The 19,645-nt window shown below is 55.0% G+C and overlaps 6 protein-coding genes across 6 annotated transcripts; 2 read left to right on the forward strand and 4 right to left on the reverse strand.

Annotated features, from left to right (window-relative positions):
• Positions 1-171: 171 nt before the first annotated feature.
• Positions 172-2,439, reverse strand: BGZ61DRAFT_419161 (uncharacterized protein). The gene is made up of 3 exons (XM_046243456.1): positions 2,164-2,439; positions 702-2,069; positions 172-645 (listed from the first exon to the last, which is right to left on the reverse strand). The coding sequence occupies exons 1-3, from the start codon at positions 2,221-2,223 to the stop codon at positions 514-516; spliced, it is 1,560 nt and encodes a 519-aa protein (XP_046105688.1). The 5' UTR covers positions 2,224-2,439; the 3' UTR covers positions 172-513.
• An 899-nt stretch (positions 2,440-3,338) lies between these two features.
• On the reverse strand, positions 3,339-4,557 carry BGZ61DRAFT_227247 (uncharacterized protein). Its single transcript, XM_046238180.1, has one exon. It carries the CDS (start codon positions 4,439-4,441, stop codon positions 3,632-3,634), a length of 810 nt encoding a protein of 269 aa, XP_046105689.1. The 5' UTR covers positions 4,442-4,557; the 3' UTR covers positions 3,339-3,631.
• A 969-nt stretch (positions 4,558-5,526) lies between these two features.
• On the forward strand, positions 5,527-8,908 carry BGZ61DRAFT_350963 (Nrap protein; the record flags this gene model as incomplete). Its single annotated transcript, XM_046240290.1, has 2 exons — positions 5,527-5,772; positions 5,828-8,908. 2 exons carry the CDS (start codon positions 5,527-5,529, stop codon positions 8,906-8,908), a joined length of 3,327 nt encoding a protein of 1,108 aa, XP_046105690.1.
• Positions 8,909-9,006: 98 nt separating this feature from the next.
• BGZ61DRAFT_389274 (uncharacterized protein) lies at positions 9,007-13,199 on the reverse strand. Its single transcript, XM_046242797.1, has 3 exons — positions 12,572-13,199; positions 10,309-12,517; positions 9,007-10,258 (listed from the first exon to the last, which is right to left on the reverse strand). Exons 1-3 carry the CDS (start codon positions 13,040-13,042, stop codon positions 9,168-9,170), a joined length of 3,771 nt encoding a protein of 1,256 aa, XP_046105691.1. The 5' UTR covers positions 13,043-13,199; the 3' UTR covers positions 9,007-9,167.
• A 1,062-nt stretch (positions 13,200-14,261) lies between these two features.
• BGZ61DRAFT_350599 (uncharacterized protein) lies at positions 14,262-15,898 on the forward strand (the record flags this gene model as incomplete). Its single annotated transcript, XM_046240248.1, has 5 exons — positions 14,262-14,555; positions 14,608-14,702; positions 14,750-14,849; positions 14,894-15,293; positions 15,348-15,898. The coding sequence occupies 5 exons, from the start codon at positions 14,262-14,264 to the stop codon at positions 15,896-15,898; spliced, it is 1,440 nt and encodes a 479-aa protein (XP_046105692.1).
• A 132-nt stretch (positions 15,899-16,030) lies between these two features.
• On the reverse strand, positions 16,031-18,551 carry BGZ61DRAFT_517374 (Transglutaminase-like superfamily-domain-containing protein). Its single transcript, XM_046252331.1, has 4 exons — positions 17,915-18,551; positions 17,684-17,861; positions 16,525-17,633; positions 16,031-16,473 (listed from the first exon to the last, which is right to left on the reverse strand). The coding sequence occupies exons 1-4, from the start codon at positions 18,322-18,324 to the stop codon at positions 16,299-16,301; spliced, it is 1,872 nt and encodes a 623-aa protein (XP_046105693.1). The 5' UTR covers positions 18,325-18,551; the 3' UTR covers positions 16,031-16,298.
• Between the last annotated feature and the right edge of the window lie 1,094 nt (positions 18,552-19,645).

The following is a 19,645-nucleotide window of genomic DNA, read 5'->3' on the forward strand; positions in this document are numbered from 1 at the left end:
GAAGTTGTGGCGGTGGTTGTCTGGGATAAATGCCGTGATGCCGTGTTGGAGCGCTGCGAGGATGCCGTCACAATCTCACTGGGGGCAGCAAGCGACACCCAGTGGATACGTCAGCTATGACAACGTCTCAACCGAGGTAGAAACCACAATTAAAGGGAATAAAAAAAAAGACGCAAATTGAACTGCTTTGTTCTTTCATAGCTACATTTCTCATTCAAAATACATCTGGCGGCTGTCGCGTCCAACGGAGCCTCCGATGCCGTGGTAGAGTTATGCCTCGTCTAATGGCTGCGTACAGCGGGAACTCGCGACGCCGCGCGCCATGCAAAACGCCTCCTCTGATGCCATGGCTTAAGCCTCCTTTTTATACTCTGGCCGCAAGCCTCATCCTCCTCTGCAAAACTCATGGAAAGAGGCCCATCCTCGGCCCATCCGGTTTGCTAACGTGGTATCTCCAATTTAATTGACTCTTTTTTATTCGGTGGGTTGGGGGTTGCTGTCCGCGTGTCGCATTTACAGCATGGGCTTGAGGTCCTCAGCCACGGTGAAGGGAGCCTCGGTCTTGGCCTTGATCTCGTCGACGGTGACGCCGTCGGCGATCTCAATCAAAGTCAGGCCGTGAGCGAAGTCGACGTCAAAGACACCCTGTCATCACAAGTTAGTCAAGAGTATATACAAGCAAGATTGTCAGGGCGACTTACGAGCTCGGTGATGATTCGCGAGACACAGGTGCGGCCGGTCAAGGGGAAAGCACACTGCTTCACAATCTTGGGGTTGCCCTTCTTGTCGGTGTGCTCCATGGTCACCACGACCTTGGTCTTGCTGGGGTTGCTGACCAGGTCCATGGCGCCGCCAAAGCCCTTGACCTTCCCGGGAAGCATCCAGTTCGCCAGGTCGCCACTGGCGCTGACCTGCATGGCTCCGAGGATGGTCAGGTCAATGCGGCCGCTGCGGATCATGCCGAAGCTCTCCTCGCTGCCGAAGACGGCGGCGCCGGGCTTGAGGGTGACGGTCTCCTTGCCGGCGTTGATCAGATCGGCGTCCTCATCGCCCTTGCGGGGGTAGGGGCCGAGGCCGAGGATGCCGTTCTCGGACTGCAGCTGGACCTCGACCTCGGGGCCGACGAAGCCGGGAGCCAGCATGGGCATGCCGATGCCCAGGTTGGCGTACATGCCGTTCTTGAACTCCTTGGCGGCGCGGCGGACGATGCGCTCGCGCTTGGCGGCAGTGTCGCCGGTGCCCAGGGCCTTTGCGGCGTCGGCGTCGTTCTCGTCCTTGGCCCAGGTGTACTTCTCAATGTTCTTCTCCTCGGTGGCCTGGATGACACGCTTGACGTAGATGCCGGGCAGGTGGACGGCCTCCGGGGGGATCTCGCCGGGCTCGACAATGTGCTCGGCCTCGACAATGGTCATCTTGGCGTTGCGGCCCATGGCGCCGTTGAAGTTGTGGGCCGAGAGGCGGAACTGGCAGTTGCCCAGCTTGTCGGCCTTGTAGGCCTTGACGAAGGCGTAGTCGCCGGCGATGCTGTGCTCGAGGAGGTAAGACTTGCCGTTGAAGACCTTGACGTCCTTGGGGTACGAGAACTCGGCGGCAGAGCCGTCAGCCTTGTTGCGCAGAGGAAGCTCGCCGGTCTGGACGACGGTGCCATAGGCGGCGGGGGTGTAGAAGGCGGGAACGCCCTTGCCACCAGCGGCGCATCGCTCGGCGAGGGTGCCTTGGGGAGTCAGCTCGAGCTCGACCTCGCCGGTGAGGTACATCTTCTCAAAGGTCTTGTTCTCGCCAATGTACGAGGCAATCATCTTGCTGATCTGCTTGGTCTTGAGCAGCTGTCCGAGGCCGGAGGTGTCGGTGCCGGCGTTGTTGGACACGGCGGTGATGCCGGTGATCTCGGGCTTCTTGACGACCTCGTTGATGAGGGTGTCGGGGACACCGCAGAGGCCGAAGCCACCGCAGAGAAGGGTGCTGTTGGACTTCATGTCCTTGAGGGCCTCGGAAGCCGAGGGGTAGACCTTGTTGATCTCAGCGCGGCGGGAGGTGGCCGAGAAGGACCTGGAGAGGACGGCAGTGGGCTATGAAGCACGGGTCGGCATGTTAACATGGGTGTTCTTGTTTGCGACGGCGCAGAGCAGAGCAGAGCACTGGTACGTGCGAAGTAGGACCTACGTTGGTGCCATTGCGGGCAAAGGCCCGGAGGGTGCGTATCCGGAGAGCGGTGGAAGGCATATTGTGTGTGTATGTGTGAGGGTGAGGATGAGGGTGAGTGTGGGATGGAGGAGAGAGAGAGAGAGAGCAGTTGAGAGTGATTCCAAGCTGCAGTCGTCGCCAGCAAGAGCTACAGTCGGCAAAGGATCAAATGGCCAATCAATAAATTAACCGACGGATCAAGGTAAGAGATCAGTCATGGAACAAAGACAGTTGAACGGGAAGCTTCAAGCCGAGAGAGTAGCCATGATGGCCGCTGTCATGGGCATGGCGGGGGTTTTATTCAGGCCCGGCACAGGCCCGCAAGCTCGGGGGGTTCGGGGGTGGGTCGGGTAGACAAGGATGATGCATTCCGCATTCCGCCCCTCGGAAGAGATATTCGGCATTCGTTCGGTAGACGGTGGGAAAAGGCACGGGGAGAGGCAGAATGCGACAGGTGCATTGGGCGGGTATTACGAAAACTACTTAGTGTGTGGCCTTGACAGCCTCCGCCCCGCCCCTCTTCGGTCTCTGTTCTCCTCCGGTTCTGTCGACGAGGCGGTCCGTGATGTTGGCGGTCCCCGGTCCGGATTGTCTATGTACCCTCCGTCCGCTTCCACCACGGCGGCTTCTACATACTACAGCCATTGCTATTTTACCACTCCCCTGGCCCAGCATGCACTGGCCTGCCAATACTACATTCATCCATCCCCGTTGAGCTCGTCTGCTCCCCGACGGCAGCCGGCAGCCGACAGCGCGGAAAGTGGCGTGGAGGCTCACAAGACTCCAAGAGCCCTGAGAGACTCCCTCTCCTCCCTCTCCCCCACCTCCAGGTCCGGGTCTCTACAGCTCGTCCGGGTTTAGCGGCGGGGGCACAAGTCCGGGGCAGGGGCATTAGTCGTCGTTTTCTCAGTCACGGCCATGATGGCTTAACTGTTAGTGGTCAAGCGGGGGGTTTGCCGTGGCGGATAAGTTGTTTTCCGCCTCGACAGTCCCTGACCCGGCTATTTGTTCGGGAGTTGCCCGTCCGCCTGTTCGCCTGTTCGCCCGTGCAACTCACTGCATAATTGTCCCGAGGAATTGTACCGCTTAGTTAGTCCTGGAAGAACCCATGACTGGCTGCCGATATGATTGGTAAGTTAACGTATTGTGCGGTGCCTTTGCTCAATTAGTATTAGATTAATTGCGTTGCCGATTTCAACCACCGCCAGAGACAGCCATTGGATTGCCATCCCATCCAGAAATCCAAGAGTCAAAATCCACAACGCTTTCAATGCATAGTGAACCACAAGAAACATCCTCGTAACTCCCAACGCTCCGTTTTAAACAATCAGCCCTTCATGACCAGAGAATCAATCCTTTCCCTTGATCCATAATGAATATCCTCTCTCCCGGGTATTCCTTTACCCCCGGCAGTGTTCTATACCGCCCATAGCAGAGCACCCAAACATCAGATGCCAATGTTCTCCGGGTGGTATGACACGAGGCCAAACAGGTTGCCCTCCGGGTCCATAAACTCGCCAATGTCCATCATGCCTCTAATTCCAAACCGAAGCGACCTGACCACCCCAAGGTTGGCCTCGATCCTGTCCGCCGTGTCGCCGATGTCGGGCACCCGGAAATACGTCGCGGCTATTGCCCGTCCCTGCAACGCTCGTGCTTGTGCCTCGTGCTGCGTGGGAGGTGGGTCGTTTCGTTGGAGGAGCGCACCGGTGACGTTGTGGCTGTTGGTTGAGGCATCGGACGTGAAGAAGTTCATCGGCAGCGCATCGTAGGGTGACGACCCGTGCCGCATCAAGGCCTCGTCACTCGAGTCGGGCCTGTTGATATCGCCCAAAAAAGTCCACTCGAAGCACTGAGAGTAAAACCATTGCGCCCTCTGGATGTTGAAGCATGAAATCATGATGAACTCGGAGGGTCCCGTGTTAGACACCCTGACCGATGCTCGTTGGTCACAGGCATTAGTCGCGACCTCATTCGGCCGACTCTCAACTGGAGACCAACTCGTTGGGACAGGCAGTACATCGGATTGCTTTACACTCGGCCGATGCAACGGGGCACTCCAGCCGTAAAGCTCGGTCTCGCTCCCTTTTAACTCGGGCCGAACCAAGCCAGACAAGATGGGCGATGGCGTCCGCTGCTCAAGTTCACTGTTTGTTGGACTCGATCCGTGAATCAGACTCGGTGCTGGCGAAGGCGTCCTCTCGTCAATGGCTGAGGATCGGCCGGAGACTGTGACTTGGCTCGGGAGAGACCACATGCTGATAAAAGGAGATATAGATAAAGTGTTGATTGATAGGTCGTATCGAATGATAATGAATGTTTTGGGTATTAATTAGGAGACCTGACACATCAAAAAGAAAGACAAGTATGAGAGTATGAAATAAAAAGATGGCAAGGACTGCTCGAGAAATGGCTACGGGCTCCCTCGCTACTTAAGGTTGAACATCCTCAATTCACCTACCGGGGCAAGTGAACTGGAAAAGACAGGTTTCAGCAAGAAGACCTCACCCATCTGCGTACCAGAGCCGACTTGGGATAAGTAATGAAGCAAGGAGGCTTGAGACAAGACATGGCGAGACCGAGCTTCACATTCGTCAATCCGAGCTCGAGGGAAACCGGGGCGGAAGTCTGACGTACATATCCATGTCGCAGATCACTTTCATTTCTTGACGGATTTGTGGATAGGCCTCCATTAATCTCCTGGTGACATTCCATCTCAGCTGATGTTCTCTCCCTCCTGTACAAGTATGACGAGCACTTTACATGCTCAGTGAAGATCATCTCGCCATTGTCTTGCTAGAAGCCGTAGCTCCGACTAAGTCACACTAGAAACGAAACCACCAATGCGTTGGAGGTTGGTGTGTCTCGGGCTCTAATGAAATCCTCACTGTGGCTACTAAAGGGCACAGTTGGGTGGATCATGGCGTTCTGCAAGGCGGCAAGTTGCCAAAGTTACGTAGGCAGGGTTCTCAGAGCGTGGATGAACAGGCGAATAAGAGCGTGGAACTAACGCCTGGCCTGGATTCTAGCAATGCAGGGCTTCCCTTTGCCCTGGATCGTCAAGCGTAGGGGAGGGTCCGTAGCGGCGTAGCTGAATAGCGGAATAGCGGAATAGTAGCAGCAATTGAGGTGCGCTGTTGGTGTCCAGGGGCAGGCGGTAGTGGTGGGAGTACGTACCTTTCCCGATAAGCCATCCGTCCATCTTATCGCCCCGCAGCGCTGCCAGGCTCAAGAAAAAAATTACCAGAGGCAAGAAAAGCGATGGTAGCTAATGAACCACGACGACGGCCGCAACCAAAACCGATGAGAATCAGCACCGCACAGCCCTGCGTCTCGCTCGTCATGCAGTCTAATTTCAAGCGCCGGAAGCTCGACCACTCGCGCCCCGGCCTGAGGCACGATGCCCTCATCGACTTTGAGGCGCGCAGCTCGGCCCGCGTTTCAACTGCGAGCACCTTTGTCCTGCAGACCGACGAGCTGCTCAAGGAAGCCAAACTCGACTACGGCAAGGCATTGAAGGGCGTCGACGACCACTTGCACCGCCTCAAGGAGGCCATTGGGTCGGCGGCTGCTCACGACCCTGTGCCCGTGAGTCCGCCGTTAGGTCTTGCGCCGCAACCTCGCATGCTAAACCATCCCCCAGATCACCGAGGCCACGGCCAAGTTTGAGAAGAAGCACCGCATCGTCATTCCTTACCCCGAGCCGAAGCCCGCCAAGGATGCCCCCTACAAGCTGTCATTCGAGAAGCCCGCCCAGTACAATGTCGTGGGCAGCTACGTATCCAAGTCCATGGTCAAGACCCAAGGCCAGTTTGGCGTCGACATGGTCGTCCAGATGCCCAAGTCCATGTTCCAGGACAAGGACTACACCAGCATGCGCTACTTCTACCGACGAGCTTACTACATTGCGTACATTGCCGCCCACCTGAAGAAGGAGCTCGGAGCGTCCATGGATTTGAGCTTTGAGTGTCTCAACGAGAATCCTCTTTTGCCCGTCCTCGTCCTGCGACCTGAGCCCGAGGAGGAGGAAGAGGAGGAAGAGCCCGAAAAGACACCCAAGAGCAAGGCGAGCAAGAAGAAGAAGAAGAAGTCTTCCACACCTTCATACGTCATTCGACTTATTCCATGTGCGCCTGAGGGACTCTTCCCCAAGAACAAACTGCTGCCGACCTCGAACAGCAACCGAAGCGGAGAGACCGACGACAAGAAGGCGGCGCAATCCGGGACTCCGTTTTACAACTCTACTCTCAAGGCTGAGGAGACCTTCATCTCCTATCTTAAACTCCTAACCCACACCAAGACCGAATGCCCAGCCTTCTCTGATGCCTGTGCCCTCGGCAGGATCTGGCTCCAGCAGAGGGGCTTCAGTAGCTCTGTGTCCAAGGGCGGATTCGGTCATTTTGAATGGGCTGTCATGATTGCCCTCTTGCTTCAGATGGGTGGCCGGAATGGCCAAGCAGCGCTCTCAACTGCCCTCAGCAGCACTGAGCTGTTCAAGGCTGCTGTGCAGTTTCTCTCGACCACCGACTTCAACAAGAAGCCCTTCGTCTTTGCTTCCTCGAAAACAAATGTCGACTCCGTTCGAGAATCTGGGCCCGTCATGTTTGACCCGATCCGAGAGCTCAACATTCTGTCTAAGATGAGCCCGTGGTCAGCGAGTCTCTTGCAAACACATGCCAAATCGACGACCGACCTCCTAGCCGACGAGGCTGCCGAAAAGTTTGAGCCGACTTTCATTATCAAGACCGATGCGCCTCTGCAGACCTTCGACGCCATCTTCGAAATCAAGAGCCCTGATATTTCCAAGTCATCGAAGTCGCCTGACCGCCGCGGACCAGCCTGGGATTTCAGCCTGGAAGCGCACAAGATTCTGAAGAAGGCGTATGGAAACCGGGCACAGCTTGTTCACTTTCAGCAGTCTCCAAAGGCGGGCTGGTCGCTGAGCTCCTCTCCACCTGCTGAGGCCGGCAAGGTCCACTTCTCTGTCGTCTTTGATTCCATGCAAATGTCTCGCCAGATGGAGCATGGTCCCCCTGCAGAAGAGCAAAAGGACGCTGCCAGATTCCGCCAGTTCTGGGGTGACAAGGCCGAGCTTCGTCGATTCAAGGATGGAAGCATCCTCGAATGCGTCGAGTGGTCCAGCAAGGGGCCTGTCGAGATCTGCGAGGAGATTGCCGCCCATGCGCTGAAGCGCCACTTGAAGATTGTCAAGGAGGAGCTGGCGGTCTTGGGCTCTGGCTTGTCCTCAGTCATTAGATTGACTCACTTGGACAAGGAGGCTTTTGATGCGGCAAGACGGTCGTTCCAGACTCTCGAAACCGACATCCGAAACCTGGAAGAACTACCACTGCAGATCAGACAGCTCTCGCCTGTGTCACCGGCTGCTCGGTACGCTTCCATTCAACCTCCGATCTTGGGTTTCCACAACGGCTCCATCCAGCCCATCGACGTCAACCTCTACTTCGAGGCCACCAGCAAATGGCCCGAGAACCTCGTCGCTATCCAGGAGGCCAAAATCGAGTTCCTCCTTGATTTCGATAAGCGTCTCACCGCTGCCAAGGACACCATCACCACGTACCTAGGCCGAGAAAACAAGGACATTGGCATCGAGAACCTAGCGTATCTTGACATCGTCTACGACAACGGCGCGGCGTTCCGGCTTAGGATCCACTGCGACATGGAACAGACTCTTCTGGAGAGACAGATTTCCAACAAGACGTTGGATCATCACGTCCGCGACGAGTCGGAAGCCGTGCTCGCCAGGTCCAACTGGTTCTTCGCCGCCCTGCCCCTCCACTCGCAAACCATCGCGACATTTTGCACAAGGCTACACCCTCTCTCTCAGACGATCCGCCTGGTCAAGCACTGGTTCAACAGCCACAAGCTCTCGAGCCACATTAGCGAGGAGCTCATCGAGATGTTCGTCCTGCACGTCTTCCTCCAGCCTTACCCCTGGAGAGCTCCCACCAGCGTTGCCACCGGCTTCCTGCGCACGCTGTCCTTCCTCTCCCGCTGGGACTGGCGCGACGAGCCCCTGATTGTCGACTCCGCCGAGACCCTCACCAGCGATGACCGCGCCGCCGTTCGTCGAGAGCTCGAGACGTGGCGAAAGCGCGATCCCAACATGAACCACGCCGTCATGTTCGTGGCAACGTCAAACGCCCCCTCAGGCCTCGAGTACACCCGCACCGGTCCCTCCAAGCTCGTCGCCTCACGCATGACACGCCTCGCCAAGGCTGCCTGCAAGCTCCTCAAGGACTCCGACTACACCCTCGACCCGGCCGCGCTCTTCGACACCTCCCTCACCGACTACGACGTCCTCTTCCACCTCTCCCCCAAGGCCCTCCGCAGCATCCTCCGCGACGCCGCCACCGACCCGGCTGCGCGCCGCGTCTCCCACTTCAAGAACCTCGACGACCGTACCGGCCGCGCTCCCCTACCCGTCCGCGCACACCCGATTGATGTTCTCGCACAGGAGCTGCAGCGCGTCTACGACGACACGCTGGTCTTCTTCCGCGGCGGCAACGATGACGATGATGCCGTCATCGGCGCCATTTGGAACCCTAAGCTGCAACAGCAGAAGTTCCGCGCTGGCTTGCCGTACAACTTCAAGAAGGTAGATGGGGAAGAGGACGATGTGGTCGAGGTGAATCGACCAGCCGTATTGTTGGAGATTGCGAGGATTTGCGGCGAGCTGATCAAGAAGATCGAAGAGGTGGAATAGACTACCCAGCAAGGGATAATGTCGTTGAATATATACCCGCAAAGTATTAAAAGCACGGATAGATAAAAGCAGTTACGGTACCATAGTGTCAATGAACACATATCTTTCACTTATTCAACCTAGTTTGTCCCTACTTAACGCCGTGCCATGGTATAGATGCATTATATACGAGTTCTTCCACTTCATTGCTGGACATCCTTTACAATCCCTAATAATCCATCCCATCTAGCCCAAGTTTTCCTTCATCTTCTTTATACTCTCACCGGCCATCCCGCTTCTCTACTTGCTGTGTCGAGAAGGAACAGAACTTATCCTTGATGGCGACAACCTCATACGTGCCCTCCTGGCTCGCCTTGACGACCTTGCTGTGCTCGTACGAGACATCATGGCGGGTCTCGAGAACGACGCTCCTCTGACCCTTCTTCTCGTTGGTGCTGCGGGTGTAAGTGAACTCGAAAGGCGGCGTGCCCCAGAATTCGAAGAGGATGTCCACCTCGTTGCCCTCGTGGATGTCGACGCGCGACTGCTTGCCACGGCTGATCTGGACGCTAGGCAGCGGGTGGATCGTCTTGGGGAGGTTGACGGCGGCGCGGCATTCGGACGCCTTGTCCGAGACACTGGTGATGATGAAGTCACCAGGCTTCTCGGCAATGCGGCGGAAGTTAGTTGTGGGCGACTTGGCGTTCCACTTGCCGTTGAAGTTGTACGAGATGTCGAAGGGCGGTGTTCCGGAGAGGGTGTAGGCGATGCGCTCGCCCACGCAAAAGTCCTGGCGGGATTCCAGGGGATAGATGGATGGGGCATCGTAGAGTTGGATCTGGACAGATGGGCCGTTGATCTCGAACTTCTGCTGGCAGCCACGCGCGTCACGGACGGTGCGGATGCGGACCTGCTGGCTGCCGAGGCGGAGGTGCTGTCGAGGAATTCTCATACCGTACGACTTCGAGTCGATTGAGGGGATGCTATAGGTCTCGGCGGGAGAACCAGCCTGGTGCTTGATCTCGACTTCGACATAGAAGGGTGCCACTCCGGTAAGGGTGATGGGGATCTTGTCTTCGTTCTCTTGTTCCTCCATACAGAACTTGAACGACTGTCCTGGCTTGGTGAATCCAGCTGACGGCTTCGCATTGACGCGTTGCGTGATGATCAGAGGCCTCAGGTTCTTGTCTTTGTTGTTGTAGAGATTATCTGCAAGAGGAGAGAACTTGTAAGTGTAGTCACCAGCCTTGGTAGTGTCCATGGAGATGGCCGCCTTGGATAGAGCAGCGTCAAAAGCCCTGCGGTTGATAGCATTGGAACCGTGGAAGGGCTTGTGGTTGATATCATACTCCACGCGGTAAGGAGGAGAACCTGTGATACGTCAGTAAGACCTTTTACCATTGGGATAAGGGTTAACTCACCCTTGAGATTGACCTCAACCCCGTCAACGTCGCCTTCACAGACTTGCTGCTTGATAAACTTGTCGTTCTCGAAAGTGATGCTGCTCATCGGGACCAGAGAAATTTCTGGGCGTGGGAACCAATCGACTCGGAACTTAGATGCGACTTGATCAATAATTCCGGGGCACTGGTTGTCCCTCACATCAAGAATCTCCCAGTCGCCACGAGACTTGACGCGGATTTTATCGTTGGCGCTTCTGGCAATCTTTGTCATCGTCTCGCCACTGCCATTGATGTTTCGATAAGTGATGGTCCACGGTGATTCTCCTTGGAGACGAAGAGGCAGGTCCAGCGGTGTATGTTCGACAGCCATGATGCTCTGCTTGTGCTCGACAAGACCGAACGCAGCACGGGGCTGCTGTCGTCGGACAGCAATCTTGACCTCGTCCTCCAGGAATGCGCGGCATCCTCGCTTGTCCTGGATGCTCTTCAGAGCTAGTATGTACTCGCCTCCCTTGCCAAGTGTGCCGGTCTTGATCTTAAACTGGTTGTCCTCGATACCATTGACATGCTCTGACTTTCGCTTGCCTTCATGCACGACTTCCCACTCAAGGTTGAATGGGGCATCGCCATAGAGAATGACGTTCAATTCCACCTCGGAATCCAGACAGGCACCGATGGTCTTGGTCGGAGAAACGATAGATGCCGATGCGGCAGGCTTGACGATCTGCTCTAGCACCTTGTCTTCGCCTGTGAGAGGTAGACCAGTGTAGATAGCATCGTCAATAGACTTAAAGACATACTTGTAGTGACCAGCAACCGTAGGCACCAGGTCCAATTGAGATCGGAGACCAGGGACCTTGTGCGTCTTCCTTTCCACAAGGTCCTCCGAGATGACGTTGTAATGGACAACGAATGGGGGCGATCCAACGAGGTCCAAGTCAACACGCAGACCAACGGAGTTGCCAGCACACTTATCAGGAATGTCATCTGACCGGACAGAGAGGTGAGGCTCAAGTGGGTTCAGGAGGAGACAAGAAGATGGCTCATTAACCTCTCCCCGGCAAGAGTCGCTAGACACTGACTTCAATGTATAGAGACCAGGCTCAGAAACTGATGGCCTGTCGTCCGAGCTTTTGGCAGAAAACTTAGCAACGGAGACCTTGTCGCCATGATCTCCGCTGTTAGTAAGAGAATCGATGGGCGAAAACTCCCATGTGATGTCGTGGGAGGTATCAATGGCAAAACGAACAGGAAGCCTAGCGGAACGACCCTTGGCGACCTTAAGCGGGTTTCGAAGGTCACAGCCATGCATACGGATCTTGGGTCGCTCCTTGACAGTGAATTTGTGAGTCAAGCCTTTGGGTCTAGGCTTGTCAAGATCATCCTCGGATGGAGCATACTCGACAACATTTCCAAACGCATCGTGGACTTTATCGATAGAGTACTGCCAAACTCCCGACGAGGTCATCGATTCGTTTAGGCCAACGGTAACCTTTGCTGGTCGGACCCACGAAATATCATTTTCATCTTCCATGATGAGGTTTGAAGAAGCGCCTAGGAGAGGCGATGAGAAGCCATCGGGCTGGAGACTCTGGAAGTGGAAGCTGTGGTCCTTGTCGTTGATGGTACGGCTGTATTCGATTTTCAGGGGCGGTGTTCCCACCACCTCGAGGGATAGATCCGAGAGGTCGTGAATGCATCGCCGCGGGTCAGGAGTCGCCTTAATCCTAGCCTCGGGACAAGGAACAACATAGGTGTCCTTGGTGGTTCGCTGGACCTCGAGTTTGTACTCATCCAAAACCTTTCCTAGCCTGTAGACACCCGGCTTCTTAACTGAGTATTCCCACTGAAAGCCAGCTGTGGGTTGATCGGACGTATGGTCCCGGATTTGCTTCGCAACCTTGTTCACTTCCCGGTTGGGGACCTTGATTGTCTCTTCCTTGTTCGTTTCGAGGTCGATTCGAATGAGTTCAATCTCGGCGGGGATGCTGGCGTTGAAGTAGATGGGCAGAGAGATGCCGGTCTTGCTCTTTCCGCTCAAGCAGAAGGGGTGATGTTCGGGGTTGAGAATAGCGGAGCCCTCGGGAAGAATGTTGATGATTTGCTTTCCCATGATGAGAGAATGGTTGTTGAGAATGTTGGACACCTTGACGTTGTGCTCCGAGACGGAAAGTTCACGATCGTACAGGACCTTGGCGAAGCCGAGGATCCATGATTGCCATGGGATCTAGCACTGCAAGTTAGCTTGTGTTGATAAGGGGGTATTGGTTCGTCTACATACGGGGATATTAAACATCAACATGTAGTTGATGACGAGGTGGACGGAGAAGAAGGTGGTGACAACGGGCTGTGATAGCTCAAGCCATGGTATCCTCAATTCGGGAATGCCAAAGAGGAAGGCAAAGTCAATGAAGATCCACTTCAAGAACAGCCACCATGACGTCTCTCCATCCTCAATCACCTGGAGCCAGTCGTAGAGCTTCCATGCCCAGAGCAAGACGTAGATGCCAAAGGCGTACAGGCGCTGCTGGGGAGCATCCAGGACGGTCAAAGGGATGACGGGTTGGTTGGCGGGATTCTGCGAGGGAGTATTCTCGGGAGCCAGGGGCAGGGTCGGTGACCTGGCACCAGAGCTCTTAGCAGAAGAGGTTGAGCCGACTGAGGAGGGGGTCTGTTGTTGTTGGTTGTATCGTCGAGTAGCGGTAGCTGGGGTTGCTGGAAACCCAGACCGCATGCGGGGAGTTGAGCTCATCGCATTCGCATTCCGTAGATATCGGGGCGCCTAGGAGAGAAGCAGGACGGTGGACGATCGCGGCCGGCCAAGGGAGCAAGCGTGGGCGGCGATGTCGTGATGTGGTGGTGTCGAAGCAACAATGGTGGTTTGCACCGTGAGCAAAGACAGAAATTCCTTGGACAAAAGCCGTCACGTCAGAACGCGACTTGTGCAAGCCCGAAGAAACAGGCTGCTACGCTGGCGCTGTGCACTGGGAAATGCGCTAGAGCTACCCCCAGCTTCAGCGCCCAATGGGCGGTTTCAGGGGTGTTGATTGGCTGCAGAGCTCCTTTGTGCGCTAGCACGGCATGGAATTTCACCACTGAAGACGTTGAGTTCGAGGGCTTGGCGCACAGAGGCCGCCGGTGATTGGTCGAAAACCAGGGGCAGGGACGTATATTTACAGTGTCCCTCCCTAGGCCAGCTTCATAAGCTATCCTTGCAACATGCAAACATCCATGAGACATCATCTCACTCCCAATTGACTGCAAGCAAAGGCGCCCGGCCCCGATCCGACACATGTTTTCTCTAAGAGGTCCTCTGTATATGAAAAGCTGATGTCTGGCTTGCTTGCTGTTTCTCTTCTAGGCAGACGAGTGCCACCGACACGCAGTTACTGCCAACACCCGGCCTGAGCCCGCGGAACAGACGGCCGCATCAACAACAACAAACTCCCGGCCCCAGCTTCCACTGTTGGGCGAGAGCCGCGGCACGTAATCATTAGATATCAAGCTCTCATGTAGCAAGTCTTGAGTTCCCTGTCAGTGATCTCCGCTTCTGTTTCTGTCTCGTCTTCGCCTCCCACGCATTCAGACCCTCCGCCGCCGGGACGTTTGTCAAGGCCATAACTTCCAGGTTGTCAGGCAAAGGCAAAGGGTTGAATGCCTGGGGCAGCAGGCAACTTGGCAGCCTTTCTGCACGCGCTCAACGCCATTCCTCCTCAACTCTTTGTTTCAAAGCTGAATTCGGCCTTTTTTTTCTTTCCTGCACAAGCACAAGCACAATCGCAATGCGCACATCTCACCCGTCCAACCCAACACCCCTCCTTTCACCTCTCACACCTTTCACACCTCTCACGTGTTGATTCTCCCATACTGCGAGTTCCCAAACACCCATTTCTCATCTTCCGCCACTCAAATTCCAATGCTCGCTCTTCAGGATGCATTCATCAACCATCGTCATAACAGGTACCATCGCCATGCACCATGACACAGAAGCTGATCCGCCGCCGCAGCTCATCGAGACTCAAGCAGCACAGCTTCCTCCCCGCAGATCATCTCGCCTAGCCAGCCGCCTTGCGGGCAGCCCACAACAGGCTGTGGACGTGTCGGCCACTATGAGTGAGCCGAGTCGTAACCCCAAGCGCAAAGCTAGCGAGGCGGCAAACCACGTTACTGCGCCCCCCGACAAGTTACTCGACGAGGCACTGGCGCCACTCACTTCCAAGGACGTCCAAGAATGGGAGGGTTGGATCGAGCTGGAGTCAGAACCAGTCAGGAAACCCATTATGTCTGTGCTGTGCGGACTGTGTCTAACGAGCTCAGGCATTCTTCAATATTATACTACGAGATCTAGGCGTCAAGCACGTCAAAGCTCAGGAGATCTTCACCATCGACCAGGATTCTCTTGACATCCTACCGTGAGACTCCTCGATCAACCAAATGGCTTCCACTCACATCCCTCCAGGAAACCTGTGCTCGGCTTAATATTTCTCTTTCAATATGTCCCAGGCCATGATGATGTGGATCAGGACGAAGACACAAGCGACGTATGGTTCGCCAACCAGGTAGGCGCCTTCACCAGCAGCAGGCCATTTCTCATACTTCCCAGACCACCGACAATGCGTGCGCCACCATCGCATTGCTCAACATCATCATGAATGCCGATGGGATAGACCTAGGCCAAAATCTCCGCGACTTCAAAGAATCTACGAAACACCTCAGCACCCCCCTCCGTGGCCACCAACTCAGCCGAAACACCTTTATCCGCACCATCCACAACTCCTTTACCCGCCGTATGGATCATCTCAACGCCGACTTGTGCTTGGAGAACGAGGCATCGGAAGCGAGTTCCAAGAAGGTCAAGAAGCGCGCTGCGCCAAAAAAGGGGAGGAAGACAACCAGGAAGAAGAAAGTCAAACCTGAATATGGGTTCCACTTTATCGCATATGTTCCTGCGGGAGGTTATGTTTGGGAACTGGATGGGCTGAAGAGCAAGCCTCACAGACTAGGTAAGCATCCATTGTTCACGAGTTGACATGTAAAGTTGCTCACCATCCTTCCAGATGCAGTATCCTCAGGTGACTGGACGAGCATTGCCCGGCCCCAGATCGAAGGCCGCATGCTGCAGTATGAAGAAAGTCAATTGTCCTTCAATCTCCTCGCGCTATGCCAAAGCCCACTCGCCGCCCACTCCCAAGCAATTGCTCGCGCCGTCGCATCTCTCCGTCATCTTCACGCTCAATTGCAGGCGTGTTCCGCATTTACAGAACTCGTCGCGGCCGAACCTAGTCCGCTCGACATCGATGACGAGTCGCGACTTTCCGAATTTAACCTCAGCAAGCTGGCCATCATCGAAGCAGAAGTCCCAGAGGGCATACGAGAGAAGTGCGCGCGGACTGATTTAGAGACAAGCGATGCATACGCGCTGCATCAAGAGCTCGTTATTGAAGTAAAGGCTGCCATGGGCGAGTATCGCGCCGAGTTAGTGGCCATTGCCGATGATGAGCAGCGTGTCAAGGGCCGGAAGAAGGATTATGGTCCTGCTCTACACAAGTGGGTGAAGAAACTCGCTGAAAAGGGGGTCTTGGAAGATGCGATAAAAAGTGCCGCATAAGAGCATAGGGTATGGGATAGAAGGTCCTTCAATTTGCTTCTGCTCTGTAGGTTTTCAGCCATGGAAGCCGGCGGGTTTACTAGTCTGAACAGCGGGCTCAAGGCAGGGCATCATGTGGTAGAAAACGTCATCGGTCACTTTCACGAGAGGAAAAAATTCAAAAGATCGATTCATGAATATCTATCGCTCTTAGAAACCGTGTTGCTGGTCATTTGATGGCGTATTCCACGACGGTCATACGCCTCTCAAAACTAAAATCTCGTAAGTCGTCTCTAACGCCGGTCGTGTCCCCTATTTCTAAAACGAGCTTCATTTTCATTCTGCGTCGAGAAAGGCACGTCTGGCCAAATAAAAAGGAAATTAAATGAAAAGTAGAGAAGAGCAAAAGCAAATCAGTGCTCTAATCATCTGGGTACTGCTCCTTGATATTTGACACAAAACTACAAGTAGCCCTGTCGAATCTCTTAAAGAACTTCCCAGCCAATGGAAGTATACTTTCTGGGATCTCATCCGCATTTTGTATCAGCACAATGTTGTCCTCGGCAACTACATGTCGCTCGGGTCCCGTTGTGCGTCTAAACCGGTGTTAGTGGTGCGGATATTCCAGGCTAGCTAGAGTGACTTACAGGCAGGTGTAGAAGGTCTGGTTCCGAGGACGCACCAGGCTGGGCAGCTCAGTGTCACTGCTATCATCCAGCGTCTCGTCGATGGCCACCGTATGCGGCATGGGAAGCCGGCGTGTCCCCTGGTCTGTCCAACCGTTGATGACTCCGATCCATCGATATCTTCTGTGCTGAAAGACTTGGCCAATCTTGTACGGCACTGGCTGCATACCCTCCCGGTCTCTTCGAAAAACAGGAGGCGTTAGGCCGTCTAGTTCTCGCACAAGACCCAGGATCTCCCGAGGGTCGTCCCATCCCTGAGGACCATTGCGGGCGAATCTATCTCGGAGGGGCGTAAACTGGTCGTATAGGGGGATAAGATATTTCTCGACCAGCCACGCATCTTCGTGCCAACTTTTGGCAAATCGGCGGAGGAATGGCTCTAGACTCTCGTCCCATGCGAAGACATTGACAGGCGTCATCAGGAGAGCCGCCCACAAGGCAGAGTAGAGGGCGGCATCCATGTTCATGGAACCGTTTCCGCTCATGAGCTGTGTGAGCTCGGGGTCATTCAAGTCTCGGGACTCAGCTGCTCTTGCGGAGGTGGCTCTAATGTTACGTGCAGTCCTCATCGCAACAGAGATGGGGGGCACCGGAGCCAAGAAAGCATCAGTGCTAGCTTGCCAGCCGAATTGAGACAGCATGGCTTGCAGAGTAGCCATTGGTATCTCGTCATCAGAACCATAAGGATCTAGGTACATCATTTCTCGGGGCGCTCCCTCTCGAGTCAATGAGATGCCATCCAATGTCTTGCCATGCTCCGCGAAGACAATAGTGTGGACATGGGTGGGAAATGAGCAACACTGAGCCCGCAATCCTAATCTTTCGGCGATGCAGCAGAATATGGCACTGGATATAATGGGGATAGAGTCATGGTCCTCGTGACGTAGAGCCTGACCGATTAAACAGTTCCGAAGGTTTCGGTAACTTCGCTCGGGATTCCGAAGACCCGTCAGGCTGTTGGTGCGAAGCCACCGATTGAGTGCCAGTGCCTTCTGGCGTGTTGTCATCTCATTCACGCCTGGCCTACTGTTCTGGAACTCCGAAGCCCTCTCATCCAGCAGGCGAGCAATCTAGGCGGGGTTAGCAGCACCAAGGAGTTACAAGTTGACGGGCAACCTACATCATCCAAATCACCAGGCTGATCGTGGAGCACAAACAAATCAAAGGCCCCTAGTACCCGCTCGAGACTAGTGTTTGAAGGAGGTCCGCCAGGCATGATGTTTATGGGCTGGATCCGATGCCACTCCTCAAGAGCGAGGCTTCGGTGAATACTGTCCAGAATCGCATTACCATAATAGCTGAAGCACGAATATTAGCTACGGGTGGCAAATTGAAGCGATCAAGCAATTACCGTCTCGCCAAAACATCTTCCGCGGATTCCTCAGCGTGACACTGGTCCAAGAGAAAGTCCTTGGCATCATACCCCAGGCGACAGATCTGTTCAAACTTCATTAAGCGGCCGACTTTGGTCGCAAGAATCTCATCCAAAAGATGAGATATCTGGACATTGCGAGTATGGCGCAGAATGAACAGGCACTTCCAGTGGGCCTCCGAGGCCCTCTGATTCAGCCTACGTTGGAATCCATGCTCGGGGTTCCAGAATCTGAAGCTGCTCCTGCAGTGGTATTTCCAGAGCAGGGGCTCGTTGGCAAGGCGGTTCAAACGGTGGGACAGGAGTTGGAAACTAGCGAGATTGTCTTCGGGGGAGACATAGTAAAGCAGATGCTGGATTATTTCGTATGGGACTTGATCCAGCAACATGGTGGCGTTTCAACCCGATGTCGGGTGAGAGGAAATGCGGTAATCGCGAGCGATCGCGGAGGTTGGGACTCTCTCTTGTAAGAAACAGCCCCTCGGGGGTAGACGGTGAGGATCAGGGATATTTAAATCGCCGAAAATCGACTGTCGATCAACCGAACAAATATGTCATCGCCCTCCTTGGCCTCGCCTTCTCATCTCGATTCAAGGAATGCTTCATCGACTTGTTGTGCGATGGCATTTAATTGTTATTCAAGCGATTAGCGGGGTGACGCAATAAAGGGGGTCTGCTGACTCAGCCCCACCCGCCATGATTGGACAGCAAAAATAATCGGCAATTGGCTCAAAATTGTTGCGTCTATGCCGGAAGAGGATAGAAAGTAAACAAGACGCGCCTGGGGCATCGACTTACACTCCACGCGCTTCAATTCACCTCGACGGACCCTCGTATCTCCGCCTTATCATTCAACGATTCTTACAACAAACAATTCCACACGACCTCTCGAAACAACCGCGGCGACGCCTTACCACCACCGTGCCTCTGCCTCTGTAACATGCAGCGCCTGCTCAAGACACGCGATTTCTAGAGTTACCCGTCTCTAACGCCCGCCATCATGGTCCAGCCCGACTTTGGCGGCGCGCTCGACACCCCGCGCACCAACATTGGGGATGCAACCTACCTCAGCCGAGCGCCCGACTTCGACATCTCCCAAGAAGCCTCGTTCCAGTCACCTGTGAAAGAGGGGAACTTCATTCAGCAGCTTCGCAATGGCGGCCGCTCCAACGGCGGCATACGCACCCCGCGTCAGAGAGGACCGCTCGCCGACCGCCGAAATCTTCCTCCCAGCGTCGGAGGCGCCGAGTTCACGCCTCTACTCAAGTCGGCCACAAGGAACAGCGTGCGGCGCTTTGGGAAGGAGAATGGCACCGCCGTGCCCAACACGCCTGCACTGGACAAGATTGACGAAAGCGACCTGACCCCGGTACCGCGAATGGACACGTCAATGTACACTGGGTCGCGCAACCAGTCATACCTCGATAACACGCTGCCGCAGGTCGACGATAGTAGCGCTGCTTCGACCCCAATGGCGCTTCCGTCGCGAAGGGGAGGAGACAAAGGGCCTCTTCAGGACGGAAACCAACTTTCACTGCGAGAACAAGAAAACGTGATCGATAGGATCGAGAAGGAGAATTTCGGCCTGAAGCTCAAGATTCACTTCCTCGAGGAGGCCCTCCGAAAAGCTGGGCCCGGCTTTAGCGAAGCCGCCCTCAAGGAGAATACCGAGCTCAAGGTGGACAAGGTCACAATGCAAAGAGAGCTCCA

This window comes from Ilyonectria robusta, assembly GCF_021365365.1.
Source record: "Ilyonectria robusta strain PMI_751 chromosome Unknown BGZ61scaffold_8, whole genome shotgun sequence".
Classification (NCBI taxonomy): domain Eukaryota; kingdom Fungi; phylum Ascomycota; class Sordariomycetes; order Hypocreales; family Nectriaceae; genus Ilyonectria; species Ilyonectria robusta.